Here is a 25,504-nt window from a genome sequence, read left to right on the forward strand (position 1 = left end):
GTTCATGAGGGAGATCAGTCTGTAGCTCTCTTTCTTTGTTGCATCTTTGTTTGGTTTAGGAATCCGGGTAATTGTAGCCTCATAGAAGGAGTTTGGTAATATACCTTCTGCTTCTATTGTGTGGAACAATTTAAAGAGTATTGGTATTAAGTCTTCTTTGAAGATCTGGTAGAATTCTGCAGTGAAGCCATTAGGTCCAGGGCTTTTTTTGGTTGGGAGACTTTTAATGACTGATTCTATTTCCTTAGGGGTTATTGGACTATTTAAATGGTTTATCTGGTCTTGATTTAACTTAGGTATGTGGTACCTATCCAGAAAATTATCCATTTCTTTTAGATTTTCCAGTTTTATGGAATAGAGGTTTTTGAAGTATGACCTGATGATTCTCTGGATTTCCTCATTGTCTATTGTTATGTCCCCCTTTTCATTTCTGACTTTGTTTATTTGGATGCTCTCTCTCTGTCTTTTGGTTAGCTTGAATAAGGGCTTGTCTATCTTGTTGATCTTCTCAAAGAACCATCTCTTTGCTTCATTAATCCTTTGTATTGTTCTCTTTATTTCTATTTTATTGTTTTCAGCTCTCAATTTGATAATTTCCTGGTGTCTGTTCCTCCTGGGAGACTTTGCTTCTTCCTGTTCAAGGGCTTTCAGGTGTGCTGTCAAGTCACTAGCATGAGATTTCTCCAGCTTCTTTATGTGAGCATTCAGTGCTATGAAGTATTTCCCTCTTAACACTGCTTTCATAGTATCCCATAAGTTTGGGTATGTGGTGTATTCATTTTCATTGATCTCTAGGAAGTCTTTAATTTCTTTCTTTATTTCTTCCTTAACCCATTGGTGATTCAGTTGAGCATTATTCAGTTTCCATGAGATTGTAGGATTTCTGTAGTTTTTTCTGTTGTTGAAATCTAACTATAAACCATGGTGGTCTGATAGAACACAGGAGGTTATTCCAATTGTTTTGTATCTGTTGAGATTTGCTTTGTGGCCAAGTATGTGGTTGATTTTAGAGAAGGTTCCATGGGGTGCTGAGAAGAAGGTATATGCTTTTTTGTTTGGGTAGAATGGTCTATAGATATCGATTAAGTCCATTTGAGCCATAACATCAGTTAAGTCCATTATGTCTCTGTTAAGCTTCAATTTGGCCGATCTGTCCAGAGGTGAAAGTGGGGTGTTGAAGTCTCCCACTATTAATGTGTGGGGTTTTAAATGTGATTTAAGCTTTTTACATATTTTTTTACATATGTTGCTTTTACATATGTGGATGCCCTTGTGTTTGGGGCATAAATGTTCAGAATTGAGACTTCATCTTGGTGGATCGTTCCTGCGATGAGTATGTAATATCCTTCATCATCTCTTTTGATTGATTTTAGTTTGAAGTCTATTTTGCTGGATATTAGGATGGCTACACCAGCTTGCTTCTTAAGACCATTTGATTGGAATGTCTTTTCCCAGCCTTTTATTCTTAGGAGGTATCTGTCTTTGAATTTGAGGTGTGTTTCTTGTATGCAGCAGAAAGATGGGTCCTGTTTTCATATCCATTCTGTTAGTCTGTGTCTTTTCATAGGTGAATTAAGTCCATTGATATTAATGAGCAGTGATTGTTCATTCCTGTTGTTATTTTTATTTTTTGGTGGTAGTATGTGTGTACTTCTCTTCTTTGGGGTTTACTGCTGTGGTGTTATCTATTGCCTGTGTTTTCATGGGTATATCTGCCTTCCTTAGGTTGGAATTGTCCTTCTAGTGCTTTCTGTAGGGCTGGGTTTGTGGATAAGTATTGTTTAAATCTGGTTATGTCTTGGAAGGTCTTGGTCACTCCATCTATGATAATTGAAAGTTTTGCTGGGTATATTAGTCTAGGCTGGCATCCATGGTCTCTTAGTGTCTGCATTATATCTGTCCAGGTCCTTCTGGCTTTCAAAGTGTCCATTGAGAAATTGGGTGTTATTCTGATGAGTTTGCCTTCATAAGTCACTTGGCCTTTTTCTTTTACTGCCCTTAATATTCTTTCTTTATTCTGTACGTTTAGTTGTTTAATTATTATGTGGCGAGGGGACTTTTTTGGGGTGTCTAGTCTGTTTGGTGTTCTATAGGCTTTTTGTATCTTCATAGGCATTTCCTTTTTTAAGTTGGGAAAGTTTTCTTCTATGATCTTGTTAAATATATTTTCTGTGCCTTTGAGTTGGTATTCTTCTCCTTCCTCTATCCCTATCATTTGTAGGTTTGGTGTTTTTATGGTGTCCCAAATTTCTTGGACATTTTGGGTCATGACTTTGTTGATTTTAGTGTTTTCTTTGACTGATGAATCTATTTCTTCTACCGTATCTTCAACACCAGAGATCCTCTCTTCCATCTCTTGCATTCTGTTGGTTATACTTGCCTCTGAAGTTCCTGTTTGTTTACTCAGATTTTCTATTTCCAGCATTCCTTCTGCTAGTGTCTTCTTCATTTTTTCTATTTCCCTCTTCAGGTCTTGGACTGTCTCCCTTGCTTTTTCATGATTTTCTTTCAAGGACTTATTGTTTTCTTCTGCTTTAATTGTCCTTTCCTCTAGTTTTTTATAGTGTTCTTCCCATTTTTTGTTTGTCTGTTCCTCTACTTTATTTTTGATTTCTTCTATATAAGGCTCTAGCCTCTTCATGATGTTACTTATAAGGTTGTTTTCTTCTTCTTCTTCTTCTTCTTCTTCTTCTTCTTCTTCTTCTTCTTCTTCTTCTTCTTCCATTCCGTGATGTTCAGGTCTAGCTGTTGGAGAAGGGCTAGGTTCTGGTGATGCTGTATTGCTCTTTATTTTGTTGTATGTACTTCTGCCTTGACGTCTGCCCATCTCCTCTTGGGTTTGTTCTTGGTCTTATCAGTGTACAGAGACAGTTGACAGATTTATGTAGCCTCTCTCTGGTCCAGATGGCAGCTCTGGGCCAGATGGGAGCTCTGGTCCAGATGAGAGTGCTGGCCGGATAGGAGCTGGGCGGCTGGACTCTGAGTCTCGGGAAGTCCCTGGGGTCTCCTTATTTTGTCCAGATGTGAACTCCTCTTGTCCAGATTGGTTGTTTCTCTGGTCTCTGGTCCAGGTGGGAGTTCCAGGGCAGGATGGAAGCTTGGGGTTGGTCTCTGATTCTCAGGAAGTGGCTAGGGTCTATGGCAGATGGGTGTAGTGGCAGGGTGTGGAGACTGTAGGGTCTGCCTGCAGTCTTGGAAAAGGGGAGCCTTCCTGCAAGGGCCCGCTGATTGGCCAGAAACTGGGGCCAAGTTGTTCAGGTCCTCCCGGGATGGCCTGTGTCCAGCGGTGGGACCCAGGGCCAGTTGCCTCTCTGGCTATAACCCCAGGCACTCACCTCTGGTCCAGATGGGAGTTCTGGGGTGTATCTGTTGCTGTTTTTTTTTTTTAAACTATGCCTTTTGTGTGTTAAATTCCTACACCATTGCTGGGTTTGGGATTAGAGAAAATGACTTTAGAATTCAAGATCTAGGTCTTCAATAAATGTGAATGTCAGACATGCAAGGGTTGTGATAAGGTAGATGAGATGTCATGGAATAAGATAATTTATACATAGAGGGACAAATAACTATGAAATGGCAAGATTTGGGAATTAAAGTAGGTAGGCTTACTGTAGACCTTATAACTCACGGGGTGTTAAAAAAAAGATGTCACCTTCAGGAAAGCTATAAAAGATATGGGCTTCTTAAGAAGACATTGAAGATTCATGTAAGGATACCCATTGTGTTCTTTGAAGATGAAGGGCCAGAGGGTTTTAAGGTTTTGTTTACAAATGAAGTAAAATGATAAAAACAACAACATTAGTTTTCTATCTGGCATAGTTGAAGGTTTGAAAGGAAAAACCAGCAGGATGAGGGTGAGCTGAGAGTGGGGAAATAGGGCAGCTTGTGACTGCTAAGGACCAGTACTGGGGTGCAGCTCTGTTTGTAAATGGCAGGAATGTGAAAGGTGGTTAAATTAAGAAGCATTAAATTTCCAGTGGGGTTGAACAGCCAACTCCAGGCAGTAATGGAACAGACTGAACATAGTTAATCATCAGAACCACATGTGGGAGTGATCGGTGCTGGGCTTCCCTCCAGCCCTAGTAGAAGAGGATCACTGAAGACGGGGCTTGCATTTTAAATTAGGTTATTGGGACAGTTTCTGTGAAATGAACAAGGCCATGCTTAAAGACAGACCTGGCATTTACAAAATGTGAGTCTGGGTTATTCCCTGATTCTTGGACAAGAAGCAAAATTCCAATTAAAGAGAGTAAGAGATTTAGTTTCCTGAAGTCCTGAGGGTGGGATTGAGTGGGAACATCAGGGAATGGAGGCAAAGCTAAATGGATGTCTTCTGGGCATTTCCATCAGAAAACCCTTTTAGATGCAAGCCAGGCTTAGGCATGTGCTTAGTCCATGTAAACAGATAAGTAAGTTTCAATTACTTTATAAAATAAAAAAAGGTCCAAGTATTAACTTGTTCCTCTCCTTGGGAAAGTCAAGGATAAAGAGATGTTTTTGATGTTTCAGTTGTTCCCTTAGGCTTAGGGATGAACTCTATACATCTCAATTTGGGAACCAGAAAAAGAAAGAGAGAAAGGGATGCTATTTTTGACCTTGTTATTGGTCAGGCAATTCTTATATGGATGACCTTCATTGCTAAGGAGCACAAAATTCTTCTGAATATTTACTTTGTTTCTGTAATAAGAAGATGCAGTGGGAACTAGTTTATGAGTTAAGTAAGTAGTTTGCCTTAGAAACTGAAAATCCTTCTGTTTATAGGAGTAAATTTCTATTGTCTATTGTCTTTCAAAATTTATTTTGTCTCTTTATTCCCTGTTTTTATCATTGGTGAATTTATCACTGGAAGGACATCTCTAAAAGGAAATGCTGATGATTTTTCCAGGTGTAACCAAAAACATAAAAACAAAACTAGAGCAAAACTAATAACTCCAAAAATAAACGAAGAAGAATAAATTAAAAAATATCCAGATATAGAGTAATTTTCTCCCTTAAAAGCATACAGGATAGTATATGAAATACATGATTATATTTACTTCTCTCTCTCTCTCTCTCTCTCTCTCTCTCTCTCTCTCTCACACACACACACACACACACACACACACACATACACACACACATACACACGTTGGGAGATCTCTGTACCACCTTGTACTTTCAATGAAATGAAATTAACAAATCTAATGACTGCATGAAATGGCTAGTGGACAATTTCTAGGGTTGTAAGATTTCTGCAGTTTAATGGAAGTGCTAACAAGTGAAGAAAATGTTAGAGTCACAATGAATATAAGACAACAGGCATATGGAATATGAATGTAACAAAATGTCAACTTTTGAAATAATACACTCAAAGGCCAAGAGAAATAGATAGTGGAAATAAAAATATGGTAAGGGATGCTATGGCAACAAACAAACAAAAAAACATGGGTAAACAAATACAGAGTAGACAAACAAAAATTAACAAAATTGCCAATTTCATTGTAATCATAGAGCAATTACTATTAGAAGTCAGGGACTGTCAGTTAGGATAAAAAGGTGAGCCAATTGTATCCTATGAAATCTCATTTTAACTATAATTACGTGTATTAGTCAAAAGCAAGAGGAGGTGAAAGCTGGGCATGGTGGGATACTCCTATGGTCACTGCTCTCCCAAGATTGAGGCACGAGGATCCCAGTTCAAGGTTACTCTACTCAAGGCTCTGCTCAGTAAATAAAACAGAACTATTACAAAAGAAAAAAGATGGAGAAAGACACAGTGTGCATCTCTAACCAAGGTGAGGTGGCTATATCAATGTCAAAATGTGCCTCCATACCATGGAAACTAACAGTGCTAAGCAGGAACACTATTGCATAATGGCTAAAGGTAAGTTCACCAAAATCAAAACAAGGCAAGCAACAAACAAACAAACAAACAAAATGCCCGTAATCTTCAACATATATGGCTTCAATGGCAGTATTTCAAAATAAATAAAAAATATTGTTGGATCTCTACATCTGCTTCCATCAGTTACTGGAGAAAGGCTATGTGATGAGAGTTAGGGTATTCACCAATCTGATTACCAGGGTAGTCCAGCTTAGGTACCCTCTCTACTACTGCTAGTAATCTAAGCCAAGCACCAGGCCAACACCAGGAAGATAGTCAAAGAGAGGGAAGAGAGACTCTATGAGCAAGGGGCATCAAGAGCATGATGGGGAAACAACCTACAGAGAAAACAGAACCAAAATAGTGGGGACTCATGAACTTTGGACCAACAGCTGTGGGGCTTCCATGGGATTGGACTAGGTCCTCTGCATAGGTGAGACAGTTGTGTAGCTTGGTCTACTTAAGAAGCTCTTGTCAAGAGGACCAGTATCTATCCCTGGTGTATGTGCTGGCTTTTGGAGCCCATTACATGTGGTAGGACATCTTGCATGGACTGGATGTACAGGGAGGGGCTTGGACCTGCCTCAACTGAATGTACCAGGCTTTGCTGACTTCTCATGGGAGGCCTTACCTTTTCAGAGAAGAGAATGGCGAGGTGGTTCTGGGGGGGGTACTCGGGGGAGTAGGAGGAGGGAAGAGAGGGGAATCTTTGGTTGGTATGAAAAATGAATAAGTTTTTTTAATAAAGAAAATATTGTTGGAATTAAAAGCAATGAATGTTTACACCAGGAGACTTCATTGTTGCTGGTCCTAATGGCTCCCTCAGGGGAGGGGGTGAGAAGGTGTGGCATCAATGACACAGACACTGAAAGTCAGGTGAAAGGCAAACAGCAGACTTGTTTATTCAGTAATGGGGAAAGCCTTATATACCCTCCTCCCAGCACCAAGGCTGTGTCCCAATATGGTGACATTGTGTGGTCATCGCTCATTGGCTGGATGTGATCAGAAACTCTGGACAGCGCCTGTTGCTAGGCCCTTAGGCAGATGCTATGTTGGCTCATAAGGAAGTACATTATGTGCATGCCTTAGCAACTGGTTTGAGCCAATTTCCTTGACCCTATGGGCCTGTCCTACTACATATCCACCCCTTTTATTTTATTATATGGGTGCTTAGTGGGAGTCAGAGTTCTTTGCTCCAGCCTTGTTGGCCCCACCTCAGAGGGGCCTCAGCCACTGGATTATGCCTGTATTAGGTTGGCTTGCCAAACAAGCTCTTACCCATCATTGACTATCAGCCCTCAAAGAGTGTCCATCGCTGGGGAGTCACGGTGCCTGGGGAGGATCAAGCAGTAGCCTTTTGAATTTCAGAAAGCTAGGCATGCATAACCTCCTGTGGAGGGCTATGATTTGGATGTCTAAGAGCCATTAACACCTGTATAGTAGCCTTAGTGGCCACCCACTGATGCAGATGTGCTATGAGAGACACCTAAAAAGCAGAAAGATTGAAAACACTACCCTGCCAATCAAAACATAAGTGAGAATCTAGGAGGATTCAAACAGCCTTTTTACATTATGCCAAACCTTTTCAAAAAATAAAGAGTCAATAGCCATAGCCTCTGCCCTTGGCTGATTTAATTGGAAAATTAGCTGTAATGAATAATATAGAAACTTAGCTGGCCATGGGCCCTTAATATATCTAGCTAGCTCCCAGTCTGCTAATGTTCCTCATCTCAAAAGGCATCAAACAAAATGAGGGAAGCCAAGTATCCACAAGTCTTCAGCTTTTAGAGGGGCAATAAGAGCCAGAAAGGGAGTATACACATTACTCACCCTGGGTTATTTCCTCCTTGGTGGAAGCAGGCTGATCTGTGGTTAGGTGCACATCTCTTGCTGGGAATCATATTGGCATAATGACACTCTGAGGAAAAACACAAGCATATCCTCTCCCATGGGTCAGCAGTGGGGTTGGCAGTTGCCATTGCCATTGGAAGGAGATAGGATCTCTCCATGTTACCAGGGGAAGGGACATGCTGCCTGGCAGATATGCCTAGTGCTTGTAGGCTGGACTGAGCCCCTTGTCATCAAAACTGAGAAAGTTCATATGGAAAATTGTGATGGGCCTTCATTTCTTGTGCTTACTGGGGGACTTCAGTGGTTTTTAGACCATAGCCGTATGCTCATATAGTGTCTCTGGATGAGGGATGGTGTTCAGGAGCCAAGCCTTGGTTCTACCTCCTAGGTGGTTAGCCCTTATGTGGAGGTGTTGGGTGAACAGAAACAGAAAACCTGTGCCAAAGGAACCCAAAACACATAACACTGAAGGGCCTTCTTGCAGAAACACACTTCAAGGCACTGCCCAGCACTGCCAGTGAAGGGAGGGAGACAATCAGAACCTGTGCTGGGAAAGTGAAAGTAAAAGAAGTCCCATATTAAGGCACCAGATGTTGCTAGGTCTTAATGGACCCCTTGGGGAGTGAGAAGGTGCAGCATCAATGACATAGATACTGGGAATCAGGAGAAAGGCAAACAGCAGATTCATTTATTTAGTAATGGGGAAATCCTTATATACCCTCCTCCCAGGGCTCAGGCTGTATCCTGATCTGGTGACACTGTGTGGTCCTTGCTCATTGGCTGGGCATGATCAGAAACTCTGGATAGCACCTGTTGCTAGGCCCTCAGGCAGACTCCATGTTGGCTCAGAAGGAAGTACATTATGTGCATGTCTTGGCAACTGGTTTGAGCCAATTTTCTTTACCCTACAGGCCTGTCCTACTACACTTCATTACATGTCTTCCAATGAGAATAGAAGGCATACACATAAAGTCATCAAAAACACCATATAATATACTTGAACAAAATAATCCATGAATGTTTAACAACTAACATTTATTAAATATATTTTTAAACAATATAGTGGTTCAACTACAAAAACAGTAGAAAGCAATGTTTGTATGGAACAGTCTCATCTCAGGGCCACAGCAATAGAAAGCAAGCAAAGTCTTCAATCTGGGGAAAGAAAATTATGAAAGGACTAAAATTTCAGAGCTAAGTGCTAATTTGAGTCTTCCTCCACTCAGTCATATGATAAAATCATAACCTCCACCAGAAGACTGGGACTTTAGTAATCAGGTTGAGTGGAAACACAATTTCTCCTTTGTCTTAGTCACTGTACTATTTGGGTGAAGAGACATCATGACCAAGGCAACACTTATAAGAGAAAGCATTTAGTTGGGAGCTTGCTTTAGTTTCAGAGGCTTAACCATTATCATCACAGCAGGGAGCATTGTGGCAGACACAGCAGGCTTGGTGCTGGAGATGTAGATGAGAGCTACATCCTGATCCATAGGCAGAGATAGGGAAACAGGTCTTGAATGGGAGCTTAATATGATACCTCAAAGCTCAGCTCCAGTGACACACTTCCTCCAAGAAGGCCACACCTCCAAATCCTTCTAACCCTGCCAAACAATTCTACTCCTTGGTGACTAAGCATTCAAATGCATGAGTCTATGGGGACATTCTTATTTAAACCATCACAGCCTTATTTGATAACACTGTAGTCTGTGATAGGCAAATATAGTCTCTGTCTCTCTCTGACTCTGTCTCTGTTTCTCTCTCAAATACAGACAGAAGCTAAAATATCATATATAGGGGAAGTAAATGATGACATTGATAATGGTTGGGAATGAGAAATCAACAAAACAATAACAGAAACAATGGTCAATTACTAAAAAATGTAATAAAACTAATGGTTTTGTTAGAATAAAAATAAATAAGACAAAATAAAAAGACATAAGGCATAGATTACCAATATCATCAGTGAAATGGAGGATAAAAAGAAAGATCTTATAGATATTAAACTAATAACACAGAGTACTATAAATAACTGTATGTAACAATTCATTTGTGTCATTTAATAAGGAAGTGATAACCTGAAGAATTTAATGTTTAGTAAAAAATTCATAATGAACCTTTTTCATGGAAGAAAATTCTAAGACAACATTATTTCACCTGCAAATTGTGTTGAATATTTATCAAAAATAATATTGTATTAGTTCTTTTCAGTACAGCAAATAGAAATGAGAACATGTTCTACTTCATTCTGAAAGGTCTATGCTGCACAACACAAATCCAGACAAAATATACAAAATATTATTCCCCTTTAATGGTCAGTGTTCCTACCGAACCACAGAAGTTTTCAGTAAAATGTTATAAAATACAATCAATCAATCAAAATACAAGACTGGTTTAATATTTGTAAAGCAATCAATTTGTGACACCATGTAAACAGACTAAAGAAGAAATGACCATGCACTTGCCTCTATAGATCCAGGAAATTTTTTTGACAAAATTCAAAATACTAGATAGACCTATGAACTTATTTAACATGATAAATGCCCTCAAATTCTACAGCTAATGTTAAGCCTAATGATGAAAGAATAATGCTTTGCCCTAAAACTGAACCCAGGAAAGGTTGTCTATTCATCACTCTTATTCAACAACACACCAAATATCCCAAGTGGTACAATAGAGCAATGCACATAAGCAGGGCACACAATGGTAATATAATAAAGTATACTTCCCTATTTGGATAATGTATTCAAATAGTCTCATGGAATATAGTTAAAAATCTTTAGAACTGGAAAATTAACTTGACATAGTAGCAGGTGACAAGGTCAGAAGAAGAATCCAATTTGTCTTCTTGTAATGGCAATGAGCCACTGGAAATCAACATCAGAAAAATGGCTCCATATAGAGTAGAGTAAAAAGAAATCTTAAATATACATGTAACAAATATGAGTTTGATCTGTACTTAGAAAGCTACAAAACACTGAAAAAGATATCAAGAAGAAATAAATGTTAAATTTATTAGAGATAAGTTAAAAATAAATTTATAAAACAATGGTAGCTTTTCAAATTTGAAAAATACAGATGGTGTGGTTTATGCATACCTTATTAATAATATGTTCAGAGATAACCCTATTTTTTAGCAAGAGTATATTAAATGTTACTATAAAATAACTTTATAGCAATAAGTAATTATACTTACTTTTATTATTTCTTAATTTTTTACTGAAACAACAAAAGTAAGTTCTTTTTATAGTGTTAGGGAAATCTCTCAGACATTTCCTCCACTACTAAGAATAACATTCTATAGAACTGTTGTTCTTCCCAAGGTACTAAGTTCATTATACATTTATTGGAAGAAATATCATTAGACTCTCCCAAAGTAGCAAGTACAAAATAGAAATCAAGGCTTGTGACTATGCTGAAATAAAATATATTTAATCAGTGATTCTTGAATAACACTGATTGATTCTTGAATAAATTGATGATCATAATTTTTATAATGACTGCATGCTGTGGCTCATAATCAGAATATTGTGAAATTCTGTGAATATTTTTTGATTGGGTTTTCAGGACTTCAGTGTCATTTGTAAAATGACACCAATGTATAAATCAGTGCTTAATTAGAAACTTCATGATGCATAAATATTATCCAGTTAAGCAACTAAAATCTACTTAAAAGGTTAGCTTTCCAGTAACCTTTTAAGAACCAATAACTATTAATTTAAATCCATTATTAGTTAAAGAAAACTGACAAAAATTATCTAAAACCTTTAGGGTCAAAATTGGATGTCAATTGTAACTTTCACTGCAACAGACCTGGATTTCATTATCTAATGATTAAGAATTACTGGCCAATTGCACACAACCTGTTTTTGTAAGATAAGCTTTGAAGGATGGCTCTCTTTAGACATGTTGACTTCATCAATCTAGGTGCCTTGAGGTGGTTGGCAAACCTTGTTTCTGTTGAAGATGAGAGAATTTAATGACCTCACTGAAGAATTTCTGTAAATCAAGATGGCAGTAAAATGTAAGAGAAAGAGTGAGGAAAAGAGGAGGAAGGGAGAGGAGAGGAAGAGGAAGGGGAAGGAGATAATGAATGTATTTCTATGAATGATTGTGAGCCATTGTATTGAATAAACTAAAATAAAATGAGCTTCCTAGACATTTATTGATTGATAATGTATGCAAAACACATCCAAACATAAATCTGTTTAAATTTGGCTGGGAAAACACTAAAAGTGATTAAACTGAAAAGGAATAAAAGAAATGTTTAATACCTATCCATACAAAATACATCTCAATTAAATGAAATTTATACTTAAATATTTTGCTAGTTTTGCGTATAATACTTTTAAACTCTTGTATAAATAGTGGTAAATCAGAGATAATATATAACATTTCATTGAATCATGCCCAACGATGGTAGCTCCAAAGGGTGAATTTGTAGCACTGATTTGAATCCACAAAATTACCATTTTAATTGTTTCATGGTAATTGTTATTGTTGAATCCTAGCTTCACTTATTGTCATCATTTTCTAAATTGCAAGTGCAATTTTATTTCCAGTGTATCTTATTTTCAAGATGATTTGCATATTTATCATTTTCAAATGCTCATTATGAAAAACCAGACTATGTAGGTATTGGTAATAACTGCTATTACCAATTGATTTACCTTATCACAAATAAAATGAAAATGATTTCTAGAGACCCCCAAAATACTTTCAATCTGGTTTCTTTAGTCATTTACTCATTTGTTAAAGAAATAAATATGTATTTAACTCTGTATTCTGCCAAGATATATTTCTAGGTATTGAGGTAAACAATAGCAAAAAGACAAGTAATACTCATTACATTCAAGGAACTTGTATTTTTATTTGGGGAAAAAGAAAGTAAGCAAATTAACAAATGTACTTTCTATCAAATGATGTGCAAGAGAACATAGGACTAAGATAAAGTGCCAGAGGTGAGGGTGAGAGAATAAAGTTTTAAACAACACACTCAGCATGTTGACCTTAAATTCTCAGATAGTAATTGAACAGAAAGGCTGAGGGGTCCAGAGAACAAGACATGTGCATATTAGTAAGATATGTAAATGTAAAAGCCTGCAGGAGTAAGCTTGTTTTACTAGGTGAAGATCATGGCAAGGACTTTCCTGTCTACCTCATAGAAGTGCATCTTTTGAAAAGATTCCCCTCTCTCCTCAGGAGAAATGCAAAAGTAGGAAGGTCAGGAATTCAAGGTCATTTTTGCTTCTACTATTATAGCAGATCATGGAAATACATGACTGTATTTTTTAGAACTTGCGATGTTGATAGAGACAGGAAGACCAGGAGTTTATGATCAGTGTGGGTTACATAATACCATGACTCAAGCAAAAATGTTACTAAAATCTAGAATAAGATGGCTATCCTTTGAACCAGAACTAATAATATTAATGAAGTCTTGTATGTGTTTTGTAGATAAAGTAGAACTTTTTCTGATGAGGAGTATGCCAAGAGAGAGAATGAGAAGGGGAGAGAAGAGGAAGTAGGGTTGAGGAAGAGAGGAGGGTAGAGGAAGGGAGAGGAGAGGAGAGGAGAGAAGAGATGGCAGATTGCAAACTTCATGCTTGAAGCACAAGGACAAGTTGGATATTATTTATGATTGAAAAGACATCTGTGGAGAGAAAGTTTGGGCAGAGGAAAATAAATTTTATATTACGGCCTAGTTTTTGTAGGTACTTTTTAATCATTCTAGGGAATGAACTAAGATAACAGGAGGATGTCTTAGTTGAAGTCCAGATAAGGTCTGAAATAGAGACTGAGCTACAGTTCAGTGTGAAAATCTGATCACATCAGAGAAAACTGAGCTTAGAGAATACTCCATTTTGCATCTTTCCATCCTTCACTCCAATGAAGCTGAAGAAATCAAGATTAGGGAGCAATCAAGTATGTCCAATGTTACTGAATGGTTTGTTGAGGATTGAAAAGTGAATAGAAACCATACCTTAAAAGTCAGCCTTGAAAGATGCAGTTTCCATTGAAACTGGGAAGGATGGGAAGAAAAAGTTGAGAAATATGATACTTACTGCAGCATGGAGGCAGTATGAACACATGCTAAGCAAAAGAAGCTAGATCCAGAAGACTATGTGCCACATCACTTCATTTGTATGAGTGGTACAGAGTGAATAAATCCACAGTGACAGAAGGCAGTATCTGAGACTGTGGAGAGAATGGAGCCTTATCAACAATGGATATGGAATTTTATTTAATGTGATGAAATGTTTTGGAAATACATAGTGAGTTTTAATTGCATAATTAGCAGATGTAGAAAATGACACTGAGCAGTTTCAAATGACATAACAAGTGGATTTTACATAAATAGGAATCTTACATTAAGGGAAAAAAATCACTAAGAAAAGTTCAAGAGTAAGCATTAAAAAGTTGGAATTCATGAGAATCTGCAGTGCTTATAGAAATAAGTTGAAGGTTTGAGTCTTTTGAAGATGTCTGAAATGCTCTTGTATGGGTACCAAAGGGAATGATCTCATAAGGAAAGAGAATATGTGTCTGCAGAGAAGAGAGGATGAAATTACTGGAGTGAATCCTTAAATAGGTAGAATATACATTTTCTGAAAAGAGTATCCAGAGGAGAGTTAGGGCAGCTGACAAGGAAAGATGTGCAGCACACAGCAGGAAGAGGTAGGGCTTGTGCAAGTCTCTTCTGGTCTCTCTCATTTTCCCCGTGAAGTATGAAGCGTGATGACTAACTGATAATGATGATGGAGTGGGAAAGAATGAGGAGGATATGAAATGTCATCTAAGACTGAAGAGAAGAGAATTGGGGTGTCATGCTGCAATTAACTGGATAGCTACAAATATGAACTTATTTCAGTCTGCATGATTGTGTCCTCTCTTTATGCCCATTAGCCATATAAATAGAGGGCAGACTGGGTAGAGGGTTATATTAGTTTTTCTTTGAGAGATTGGAAGTGCATGAGAAGATAAAGGGAAAGGCATCTTGTCTTCACAACTATAAGAAAAGAAGTGAAGGTATGACAGATTATGAAAGGAATGGAAGATACTGTGGAACCATGGGCTGACAGGTGCTGGTATGATAAAACTGTTATTGAACAAACAGCATGGAATGTTCTCAAATAAACTAAGATGATTCCAGGGTCAGTATGTGGTATGACCTTAAGGAATTACCATCATATTGCAGCCCATTTTCACTGGTATCACTAAGAAACGTGACTGTCTTGCTAGAGTTGAGGTACCAAATGGAGGGAGCTATACATGTTAGGTGGCCATTGCAGAGTGGACCACTTGAGTGATAAGAAAATATTCAGTATCATCAGAGGTTATCACATTGCAATGAAGAAATGGTGTTGTGTCTCTTCATCACCAGGACAAGTTCAAGAGTGAGTTAGGAAACAAGTTGGGATCTGTAAGAATTGGTAGCACTTCCAGAAGTAAGTTGAAGGTTCAATAGAGTTTACATTTTCATCAAAGTTATTTTCCAGGAACAACAACAAAAAATAAAACAGAAAAAAAGAAAAAGAAAGGAGAAGAAGAAATAACATGAGAAATAACATGAAAGTGAATGTTGAAACAGCCAGAGCCCAAATTTTCAAAGACCTAAGAGTTCATACACCATTTGCTGTTGAGTATGGCAACCTGGCCTAGTGAGAGATATCAATATCAAGCAAGACAAATTTGGTATTTCCTACTCAGAGAGTAAGAAATTTCTGCAAGTAGCAGTAGGGGCAGGGAGGAGAGTGAGTCTACTTCCAAGTATAATCTCTACCACAAAACTAGCCATAATGTGAAAGGGCTTCAGAGAAACTAGTTCAAGAGTAGAGCTCATTTCCAGTGGCGGAGGATGCCATCTACCATATTAGTTCCCTGAACAAGTTACAGTCCTAGACTCTTCATTTCAGTGTTAGTGTAGATGGATTCTACAAAGACATTGATGGTTTGCTTTGGAAGCTTCATTGATACTACCATGATCTGATTAAACTATAGATCCAGTCACATGTTTGCTTTATTCTCTCTGTCTTTGTCTCCCTAACTCTTTTTTCTCATTATGACTTTGTAATTTGGCTATGCAAATGCTTAAGAACATATTTATTGAGTGTTAACATTCTGAGAGAGATTTGTTTCCAAGGGCTCCTGCATCTTGCTGGTGACCATTCTCTAAATTTAACAGATGAAATTTTACCATGCCAAGAAGTGTCAAAAACCAAGCAGGACTTGTATTGTTCAGATATGGAGCTCTACAGATTTGATTCTGCAGATGAAGGCTTGAGATGTAAGTGTCAAATTGAGATGCCCATCTTATTGGTATAGACACAATTTATAAAACCCAGAAACTAGAGATAGAAACATGTATGTGCCAACCTTTGTTGGCATTGATGTTTTAGTTTTAGCTGGATGACAAAGTCTGCTGTTTAGTAGAACAGTGAACAAGATTAAACACATCTATTTAAGGTGATGTTTTATAAAGCCACACCATTAAAGTATCTATTCAGATTTGATGATGAATGGTAAATTGAACTAATGGATATAATTCCATGAAGTAGCTAAGGGGAAATATGAAACTTTACAATTTATTCTAAAGCTATGATGTAAGAAAAACCAGAAATCTAATTTTTTAAGCCAATGGTTCTTTTTATTTATTTATTTATTTATTTTGGTTTTTTGAGACAGGGTTTCTCTGTGTAGCTTTGGAGCCAGTCTTGGATCTCACTCTGTAGCCCAGGCTGGCCTTGAACTCACAGAGATCTGCCTGGTTCTGCCTCTCGAGTGCTGGGATTAAAGGCGTGAGCCACCACCACCCAGCAAGCTAATGGTTCTTATATATATTCTTATTAGAGAAGATCCACGTTTTTCTCAAATGAAAAGCTTTAGCAAAATAGAGTGGCTTAGGTATTCTTTCAACTGTGTCAGGTCCGTGGGTCACATGTACCCCAGGATACCTATGAATTTGGCCATTACTTAAAATAGTACGTGGTGTCATTTTGTAATGCAGTTATGTAGTTTTCCAGCATGAACTTTGTAGATGAAAGCATCATGTCTAAGTTGTAGAAGGTTGGATACACCTGCCTGGGTCCAAGTCTTTACTGAGCCAAAAGTTCAGGATAGTAATATGCCCTTGTATTTCAGCAGAAGCCCTCTTAGTTTATTATAACATACAGCTGTGGTTGAGCAGACACTCGGGGAGGCTGTAATGATCCACCAAGGCCCTTTGCTCTCTTCTCTAGTGTACCAGACCTGTGGATTTGACTTTGACATGTGTGTCTGGGTTACTGAGGCAACTGCTGAGCAAACTTCTTGGATGTGCACAAAAGCAAGTGATGTCCCTCCACTGGACTCTGCACCCTGGCAAGATCAAAGTGGCAATGATGAAGGTACCAATAAAATGTAATGTAGTTTGTATCTCAGTGTTAGAATTCTGCTTTATGTGATGAGCAGTAAGTCTTTAAGCTACAGGTGTTGATAGGCATACATATTAATAAGGGTACATTATATCATAGATACTGAAAGTGAAAAATAGTATTTTTAACCCTGTAAAAGAAAAAAATATGCTATATTAGCTGGTGACCCTTTTAATTTTATTATTTTCTTTTTGTCTAGATGAATTAGTTTAAATAAATTAAAAGCAAAGCCCTTTATCAAGTCCAGTTGCTCTTTTCTTGTTAAATTTTTTATTTATTTTACATACCAAGCACACTTTCCCCTGCCTTGTCTCCTCCTGTTCCCTCCCTCCTCCCTTATACCCCACTCACACAGTTGTTCTCATCACTGCAGGGTGGCGTATCCTTCTGTTATTCTAATGTACGTTATTAGGATCTGTGTATATGTCTCCCCACCATTCCCACCCTGACCTCTTTCTCAGTTATTACTTGATTTTTATTTTTATTTTTTTCCTACTGACTTAGAAACCTTACCTGACATGTTCTTAAATACATATTCTTAATTCAAAATTTTATTTTGTTTTTATTTCTGTATGCAGTGTGTGTGTGTGTGTGTGTGTGTGTGTGTGTGTGTGTGTGTGTATGTGTGTATGTGATAGAATGTATGTAAAGGTTTGCTTTTCTCCCTCCCTCTACTGTGTAGGTTTGGGAATCAAATGGAGGTCCTCAGGCTTGTGTTTGCCATATAAAGAGCATCTGCATTCTTACAAGGAACCTGAGTTCAGATTGTAGCACCTACATGTGCTGCTTCCCTGCAGCCTGAACTCCAGCTCTGGGGGACCTGACTTCATATTTTGACCTTTCTGGGCACCTAACCACACACAAACACACAAACACACACGCCTGCACAAACACTGAACTTTTTAAAATTAAAAACCCAAAATTACTTAGTATTTATTTCTGTCTTCTTTTATGGAAATAAATAAATAAATAAATAAATATATATATATGTATATATACGTATATATATATATGTACACACACACACACATATATATATATATATATATATATATATATATATATATATATATATATATATATATAAAATCTGATTCTGGTTTCCTCTCACCCTACAGCTTCCAGTTCCTTTCCACCTCCCCTCAAATCTAAATCCATTTTCTTTCTGTCTCTCACTAGAAAACAGTCTCTCACTAGAAAACAGACATCTAAGGAATAATAAAATAAAATAAAACAAAAACAAGCAAGCTGGAATAGGATAAAACAAACAGAAGAGACAGAGCCCAAATAAAATAAGACACAAACACATGCATATTCGCATGCAGGAATCCCATAAAGACATCCTTGAGTACTGTTACATTGATTTGTGCCCTAGTGGTGCTTTCTGACCCCTAAATTCTCCATCTCTCTCCTGTGGTCTCTGTTCTAGCTTGCTTTTCTGTTGCTTTGACAAGACACCATGGCCAGAAGCAACCTGGGAAGGAAGGGATTTATTTAGCTTTCCAGTTACAGTCTGTTATGAAGGGAAGCTGGGGCAGGACCAGGCAGGAACCTGTGCGGAGGAAGCAGCTTGCCCACATGGCTTGCTCGGCTACCTTTCTTACTCAGCTCAACCCCCTTACCTCAGCATGGCTCCACCTACAGTAAACTGGGACCTCCTGCATCACTTATCAATCAAGAAAAAGCTCCACAGACATGCCTCCAGGCCAGTCTGATGCAGGCAATTTTAATGGAGAATCTCTTTTCCCAGGTGTGTCTTAAGTTTGTTGCAAGATGACATGAGCTAACCAACACATTATTGTAACAGGACTATCTTTGTATCCCCAGATCCTGAATAATGACACAGAGGTTTCTTATCAAGTATAAAATCTTGGCCTTAGCTTAAGCTTGTTCCCAAGTAGCTCTTATAACTCAAATAAACCCATTTGTATTAATCTACATTCTGTCACATGGATTGTTATCTCTCCCCCATACTGTATGCCAAACTTCCTCCACATCTCACCAGTGAATTCCCTGCCTCTCACATCCCCCCTCTCAGTTCCTCTCACTCCCCAGCAATCCCACCAGTCCTCTGCTCCCTAGCTATTGGCCTTCAGAAGATGCCTTAGGAGGTGAGGTTAAACAGACACATCTTCACAGTGTTCAAAAAGATTCAACATGTTACATGTTTCTATTTCTTCTATCAGTGGTATTTGCATATCAATTCTATTTATATACAATTTCCAGTCTTATCATTCCAGGGTTTCCTGATTTATGTGTTTCATTCTGGTACTTGATTTTTTTTTTTTTTTTCAAACCAGCTCTGGTCTTACACTATGCCTTATAAAGTTTTCCAAGTAGCAAATTCAAAAAGTCACGATTTATTATATAAAAGAGAGTTAAAAAGTTTGAGTTACTGAGTTTTCTTCACTCAGTGTTAGATACCTCATTGTCTGCTGTAGCTGGTGATGTCTGAAGTGGTTTTTTTGTTTGTTTGTTTGTTTGTTTTTGGCACTCTTAGTCTTTTTCTTGCCTTTGGGTTCCTTTAGGTGTTTATTCTTAAATAATATAGACTGTAATATTACTACACAGGAGCCCTGTTGACTGATGTAGAGGTTGCATGATATGGGGGAAGGAAGCATCTATAGTTCTATGACTTGGGACTCAGTTTTCTATGGAGTTTTTAACCTTTGCTTTGTGACTTTTAAAGAAATTCTTACAATCTTTCTGTGAGTACAGACAGGAAAGCTGAAGGGAGTTAAATGTGTTCTCCCAACACCCTGCCAATGTGGAAGGCGAGTACTGACTGAAACTAGATGCATGCAGAGTAGTTAATGTACATTTAAAAAATGGCCACTGTCCCATGTCCTTATTTGCAAGCTATGGCTTGTAACTTCAGAGTCTCTGTATCCATTTTCCCTGAACCTACAGGAAATAGACTGGACTCTGACCTCAACTTCCTGTTACCCATTAAGACTTGTTCATTTTCAGTTTGTTTGTATTTTTCTTGTTATCTTGACATGAATGACAAATTTTAAGCCCCTTACATGTGGTTTAGAAACCAGATACATTTCAGAAATTATGTTTCATAAGGTTTGTTTTCTTCTTTATCCCTCCTCAAGGCCATCCTACTTTCTATGTTCTCCACTTGCACGTTTGTTAGTGATTTTTGTCATGGCATTGCTTAGCTCTTCAAGACCTCACTGGAGTGCTGACACTAATCTAAGGCTTCACTCCTCATGGACATTCTTGGCATTTCTGCATCTCTTTGTGTTGTTACTAGACTTTCTTACTTCTGTCAAATCAAGAGCTGTAGACTATAATATGTGGAGCCACCTAGGGGACCCCAGTGACCAACAACAACTCAAAAAGAAATAGCCCATGCTTGATACGGGGATTTTATTTGATAGTTTATTTTATTTTATTTTAGCAGCTATATGAATATGTCTTAACCTGCACAGTAATGAAGATTTCAAATTTTATTTTTGAAAAATATATCACAAAATTGCTTTGTTCTTTGTATCCTCAATGTTACTGGTTCAATGTTATTACAGTCCAAATTAGTTGTAAATATGTGAAAATAAGTTGACAAAATTTTGTTTAATACAAACTCTATAGATATAGTTAGTAAGAATATAGACAACTATTGCTTTCACGTGGTTTATAAGAAAGACAGCATTTTAAATTGTACACACTTGAAACGATGAATATTTTTATGTGAAAACTAGAAAAACAACATAAAAGAGGATTAATCCTGGGAGGAAAAATAATGAGTTTTTGATTAAAGAAAAAAAATGCACTGTGACATTTAAAAGAAAATGCTGGGCTGGCAAGGTGTCTCAGAGTAGATCCTGTCTCAAAAAAGAAGGTGACACTGAATGAGAAAGATGACTGACAGTGACCTCTGACCTCCATCTGTGCACACACTTGTCTCCATGCCATGGAGAACAGGCACACGTGAGCACACATACATATGCACAGCACACAAAGAAAATAATAGGGTATTAGTTTAATGGTAGAGAATGTTTACATCACAGATTTCTTTTTATAGAAATATTGACTTTCAGCAACGAAGTGACCATTACACATTGACTTGAAGAATTAGGAGTGATTTGATGTGTAAAATTAAAGCTTATCAATTATTGTTGGTATAATCATTTTCAGGCATCATATCCTTTAAAGTAAAAAAAAAAAAAAATTGAACCTGGGTTTGAAAACTCCACAAAAAGTTTTGTTTAAAAACAAACAAATAACCCCCCTCCCCCCAAATTGTTTCCCTAAATTGCTTCTTTTGTCTTCACTCTTAGGTTACTTTGTGTGGCTAAAGGACAATCCTACCTCTACTTTTGGACATGTAGAGAGTAGTGCATATTTAAACAGCTCTGTATGTCATTGCACAGACAGGAACTGCCATCTTCAATTCCATTACACTATGGAAAACAGTGTACTGCGAGTAAGACTGTACTCTAATGAGGTAAGAAAAAATAGCATTTATTTCAAATCCATTTAATATATGACATTTCTGTTCTTAAATACTTATCTTTCTGTTTCTCAGTCATGTATAGACTTCATACACCATTTCTTAAATTCTGTTTATTCTTACTTGTGCATGTGTGTACCCACTTGATTTCATGTGCACTGCATGTGGACAATGCCCTCAGGGGTCAGAAGAGGTGTTGGGTCTCCTGTAGCTGGAGTTACAATGGTTGTCAGACCTTTCTCCTCCACATGTGTACTGGTAACCAAATCCAGGTCTTCTGCAAGATCAGAAAGTATTTTTTTTCCCACAGTAGATGAAAACTACTTTTATTAAAAGTGAGGAAACGTACATATCAGGGCACACAGAGAGAATCCCCCTGCAAGACAGAGGAAGGGCAGAGTTGAGCCTTTCCTGGTGGGCTCGGGGTTTAAATGGACTTTGGTAGGCTAGAATGGGGGTCTTCTTTCTCTAGTTTAGTGTGAGCCTAAGGAACAATGATAAAACTTAATGGTGAAGATTGTGGGAGACTGGCTCCCACCTTTTGAAGGGTTCTTAGGTGAAAAAGAGAGAAATGAGGACATATCAGGTAGAATAAGAGACCTAGCCAATGAGAAGAAAGATAGAAACACAGTCTAGCTTTGGGAGGGCCTGGGTCAATACCCAACACCTCCTGTGTTTATTCAAAAGGGCTTTTTATATATGCCAAGGGGAGAGACAAAAGACCTCCCCCTTGCAAGATCAAAGCACATCATACAGCTAAGTGTAGACCCTTCCAAACACCTGGTAAACATGCCTGTGGTCAAATCAACTCCTTAGGCAGCCCTGCTGGGTAAAGCAAGCTCAGATTCTCTGACCCTGAGTAATTTCTCACAAGGAAGCCTCTGTGGGCTCCCACAGAAGATCCAGAATATAGACAGCCATTTAACAACAGTGTGTATCTTCGGAGTGTGCTGTGTGAGGCAGAGTGTCCAGATACATAGACTGAGCCGGTTGGCATTTTTGGTTTTCTTGCCTGCCATCGTTCTATGAAAAGGGCAGTACTTCCTCCCAAAAAGTTTTTCAGTACATCCTCAGTAGGAATTATTGCAAGCACTCTTGACCACTAAGCTATTTATACAGCACTAGATTTAGATATTCTTTATCCTAACTTTATTTGTTATGCATTGTAAGAATTTTTAAGAAGTCAATTTAGGATATATCATCAGATTCAAAAGTACTTGTGACATGTGCATAAAAATCAAAAACCTATATTTATGAAATTATGGGCTTGATAGAAAGGGGATATTTGAGATTATACATTGTTAGCTATGTTTCAGAGATCTGATGTATTCTGTGTGAGATTTTATTTCTACATTAATTTATTAAGAGCATAATATGATAGAAATAAATTCTTTGTTCTGATCAGTAAGTAAAGATTTGCAGACTCACAATTACTGATTAAACACAAAAGAGTCATTTGAGTTGAATTAAAATGCGTGCTATTATGTAGAATAACCAATGTGGTTATGCCAGAGTCTACTTATTGATAGAAATAATTAAAAAAAACAAAACAAAAACACAGAGACCAGTTACCATCATCTAAAAAATGGAAAACAGATTGCAGAAACTCCAACATTGGAGAGAGAGTAAAATTATCCAAATGAGTTTTTTTGTTTCAGGATGCTTTGGATAAATCCAGTTGAAATTTCATTGTAGTGGTATCGTGTTTATCTGGGGTCAGAGACAGAACAGCCACAATATTAAACATAGAGGATAGGCAGTGGTAGCACACGCCTTTAATCCTATAATTTCAGAGGCAGAGATCTACCTGGATCTCTGTGTGTTCAAGGATACAGCCAAGCATGGTGACTCATGCCTTTAATCCCAGAAACTGAGCCTTTAATCCCAGGGAGTGATGACAGAAAGCAGAAAGGTATATAAGGCATGAAGATCAGAAACTAGAAGCTTTTAGCTGGTTAAGCTTTCAGGCTTTGGAGCAGCAGTTCAGCTGAGATCCATTTGGATAAGGACTCAGAGGCTTGCAGTCTGAGGAAACAGAATCAGCTGAGTAGCCGGCAAGGTGAGGTGGCTGTGGCTTGGTCTGCTGCTCTGATCTTCCAGCATTCACCCCAATAACTGGCTTCAGGTTTGATTTTATTAATAAGAACTTTTAAGATTCATGCTACATTTCATCATGGTTTTTGCCTGATACATTTTCAAGAAAAGTGTATTTGTTGCCTGTGCCTGTCCAGTAGCACAGAACACCTGACACCAGCACTTTATTTTGCTCTTTGTTCTTCTGAAGCTTTAAGTCTCATGATATTAATTCTGAAAGATAAGAAGGCGTTTTAGAAAGATGCTTGAGACCAGGGAAGGAATTCATCTGATTTACCGTTTCCTTTGCTTTTTGTACTGTTCTAGTCACAACTAGTCTTTTTCCTTCTGTTTACTCCTTGAAGAAATAAGCACAGATTTCTAACACATTAAGTTGTATCAGTATGTTACAGGACAGGGCAATATGTTCTTCTTTGTATTTTTTTGTAAAAATATGATACTCTTATTAATTCATAGAGAATTTCATACAACATATCTTGATCATTTTGATCTTCATTACTCACGTGCTGCCCTATCCAACTTTTTCCCAAAACCCACTTCATGTCCTCTTTTTTTTTTCTAAATAAGAAACATCTCCCAGCAGATATTTGGTCCTCTATTTTTTTTTAAATATTTCTTATATTGTTACATATTTTATTTATTTATTTTTATTAAAAAATTTTTTTTGAGACAGGTTTTCTCTGTGTAGCTTTGGAACTTACTCTGTAGCCCAGACTGGCCTTGAACTCACAGAGATCCACCTGCCTCTGCCTCCTGAGTGCTGGGATTAAAGGTGTGTGGCACCATTTCCTGACATTACATATTTTTATTATTTAAAAGTAATTTTAACTCAGTCTCTTGTAATCATACCTCACTGTCTTCTTTGATGTTCTGTGAGTTGTAGGTCTAGGGGTTGTGTTGTAAGTATATTAATTTGGGGGCAGGCACCACATGGCCAGTTGACCTCTGCTTTTTGTTCATTGTAGCTTTCTGTAATTATCTCTTTTTTGCTAGAAAAAAAAGCTTCTTTGATGGGGGGTGAGATCCGTCCCTTCTTGTGGATATGACAATATGTGTTTAGGATGCAATTAGAAATTATATTTAATTGGGCGGTGGTGGTGCAGGCCTTTAAGCCTAGCACTTGGGAGGCAGAGGCAGGAAGATCTCTGTGAGTTTGAGGCCAGCCTAGTCTACAGAATGAGATCCAGTAAAGGCACAAATCTACACAGAGAAACCCTGTCTCGAAAAACCAATATATATATATAGGTTAAGGATAGCGGTAGTAGGTTCTCCTCTAGCTGCAGGTTCCTGGCTACATTTAAAGAACCAAACAAGAGTTACCTCCTATTGAATTAGCCTTAAGTCCTGTTAGGTGGTTACCCCGAGGATATATGTGCCACTATTGCACCTTTCAGGCTATCTTAACATTCTGGTTATTATTGTGGTTCCTTGGCATTATAGCTGGATAGGATTACTGGTTGCTTCTCTCCATTGGCAGCTTGCATAATTCCTTTTTAAATGTGTTATTGGGACATATTTGCAGTAATAGTTAGCGGTATTGGGTAATACCACTACATCTGTTTAATGTATTTTATTCAATTTAATAAGCTGTTTGGGAGATTGGAATAAATTATTTTCTTATATTTCTGCCACATTGGCAAATTCCCTATGAATGGAAGAAACTACACAAACAATGCCTCACAAACCCCAAACCAAGTTAGTCTTTATGTGCATATGCAGTGGTACCACTCATGCCTCAGTAATCTTTCAGGTCTTCAATTATCTCCTTTGACCAAGGAATGGTGAAAAATTCTAAAATGAGTTTGCTGAGTTCAGATTACGATC

At 37.8% G+C, this 25,504-nt stretch overlaps 1 protein-coding gene across 1 annotated transcript in view; it reads left to right on the forward strand.

Moving 5' to 3' along the window:
* Malrd1 (MAM and LDL receptor class A domain containing 1) overlaps positions 1–25,504 on the forward strand; it is a 594,884-nt gene that overhangs the window by 51,143 nt on the left and 518,237 nt on the right. Inside the window, exons 6-7 of the mRNA XM_036188969.1 lie at positions 16,954–17,100; positions 21,414–21,580. Coding sequence (XP_036044862.1) covers positions 16,954–17,100; positions 21,414–21,580 — 314 coding nt within the window. The remainder of the gene's footprint in view (positions 1–16,953; positions 17,101–21,413; positions 21,581–25,504) is intronic.

Source organism: Onychomys torridus, chromosome 5 (genome assembly GCF_903995425.1).
Source record: "Onychomys torridus chromosome 5, mOncTor1.1, whole genome shotgun sequence".
Classification (NCBI taxonomy): domain Eukaryota; kingdom Metazoa; phylum Chordata; class Mammalia; order Rodentia; family Cricetidae; genus Onychomys; species Onychomys torridus.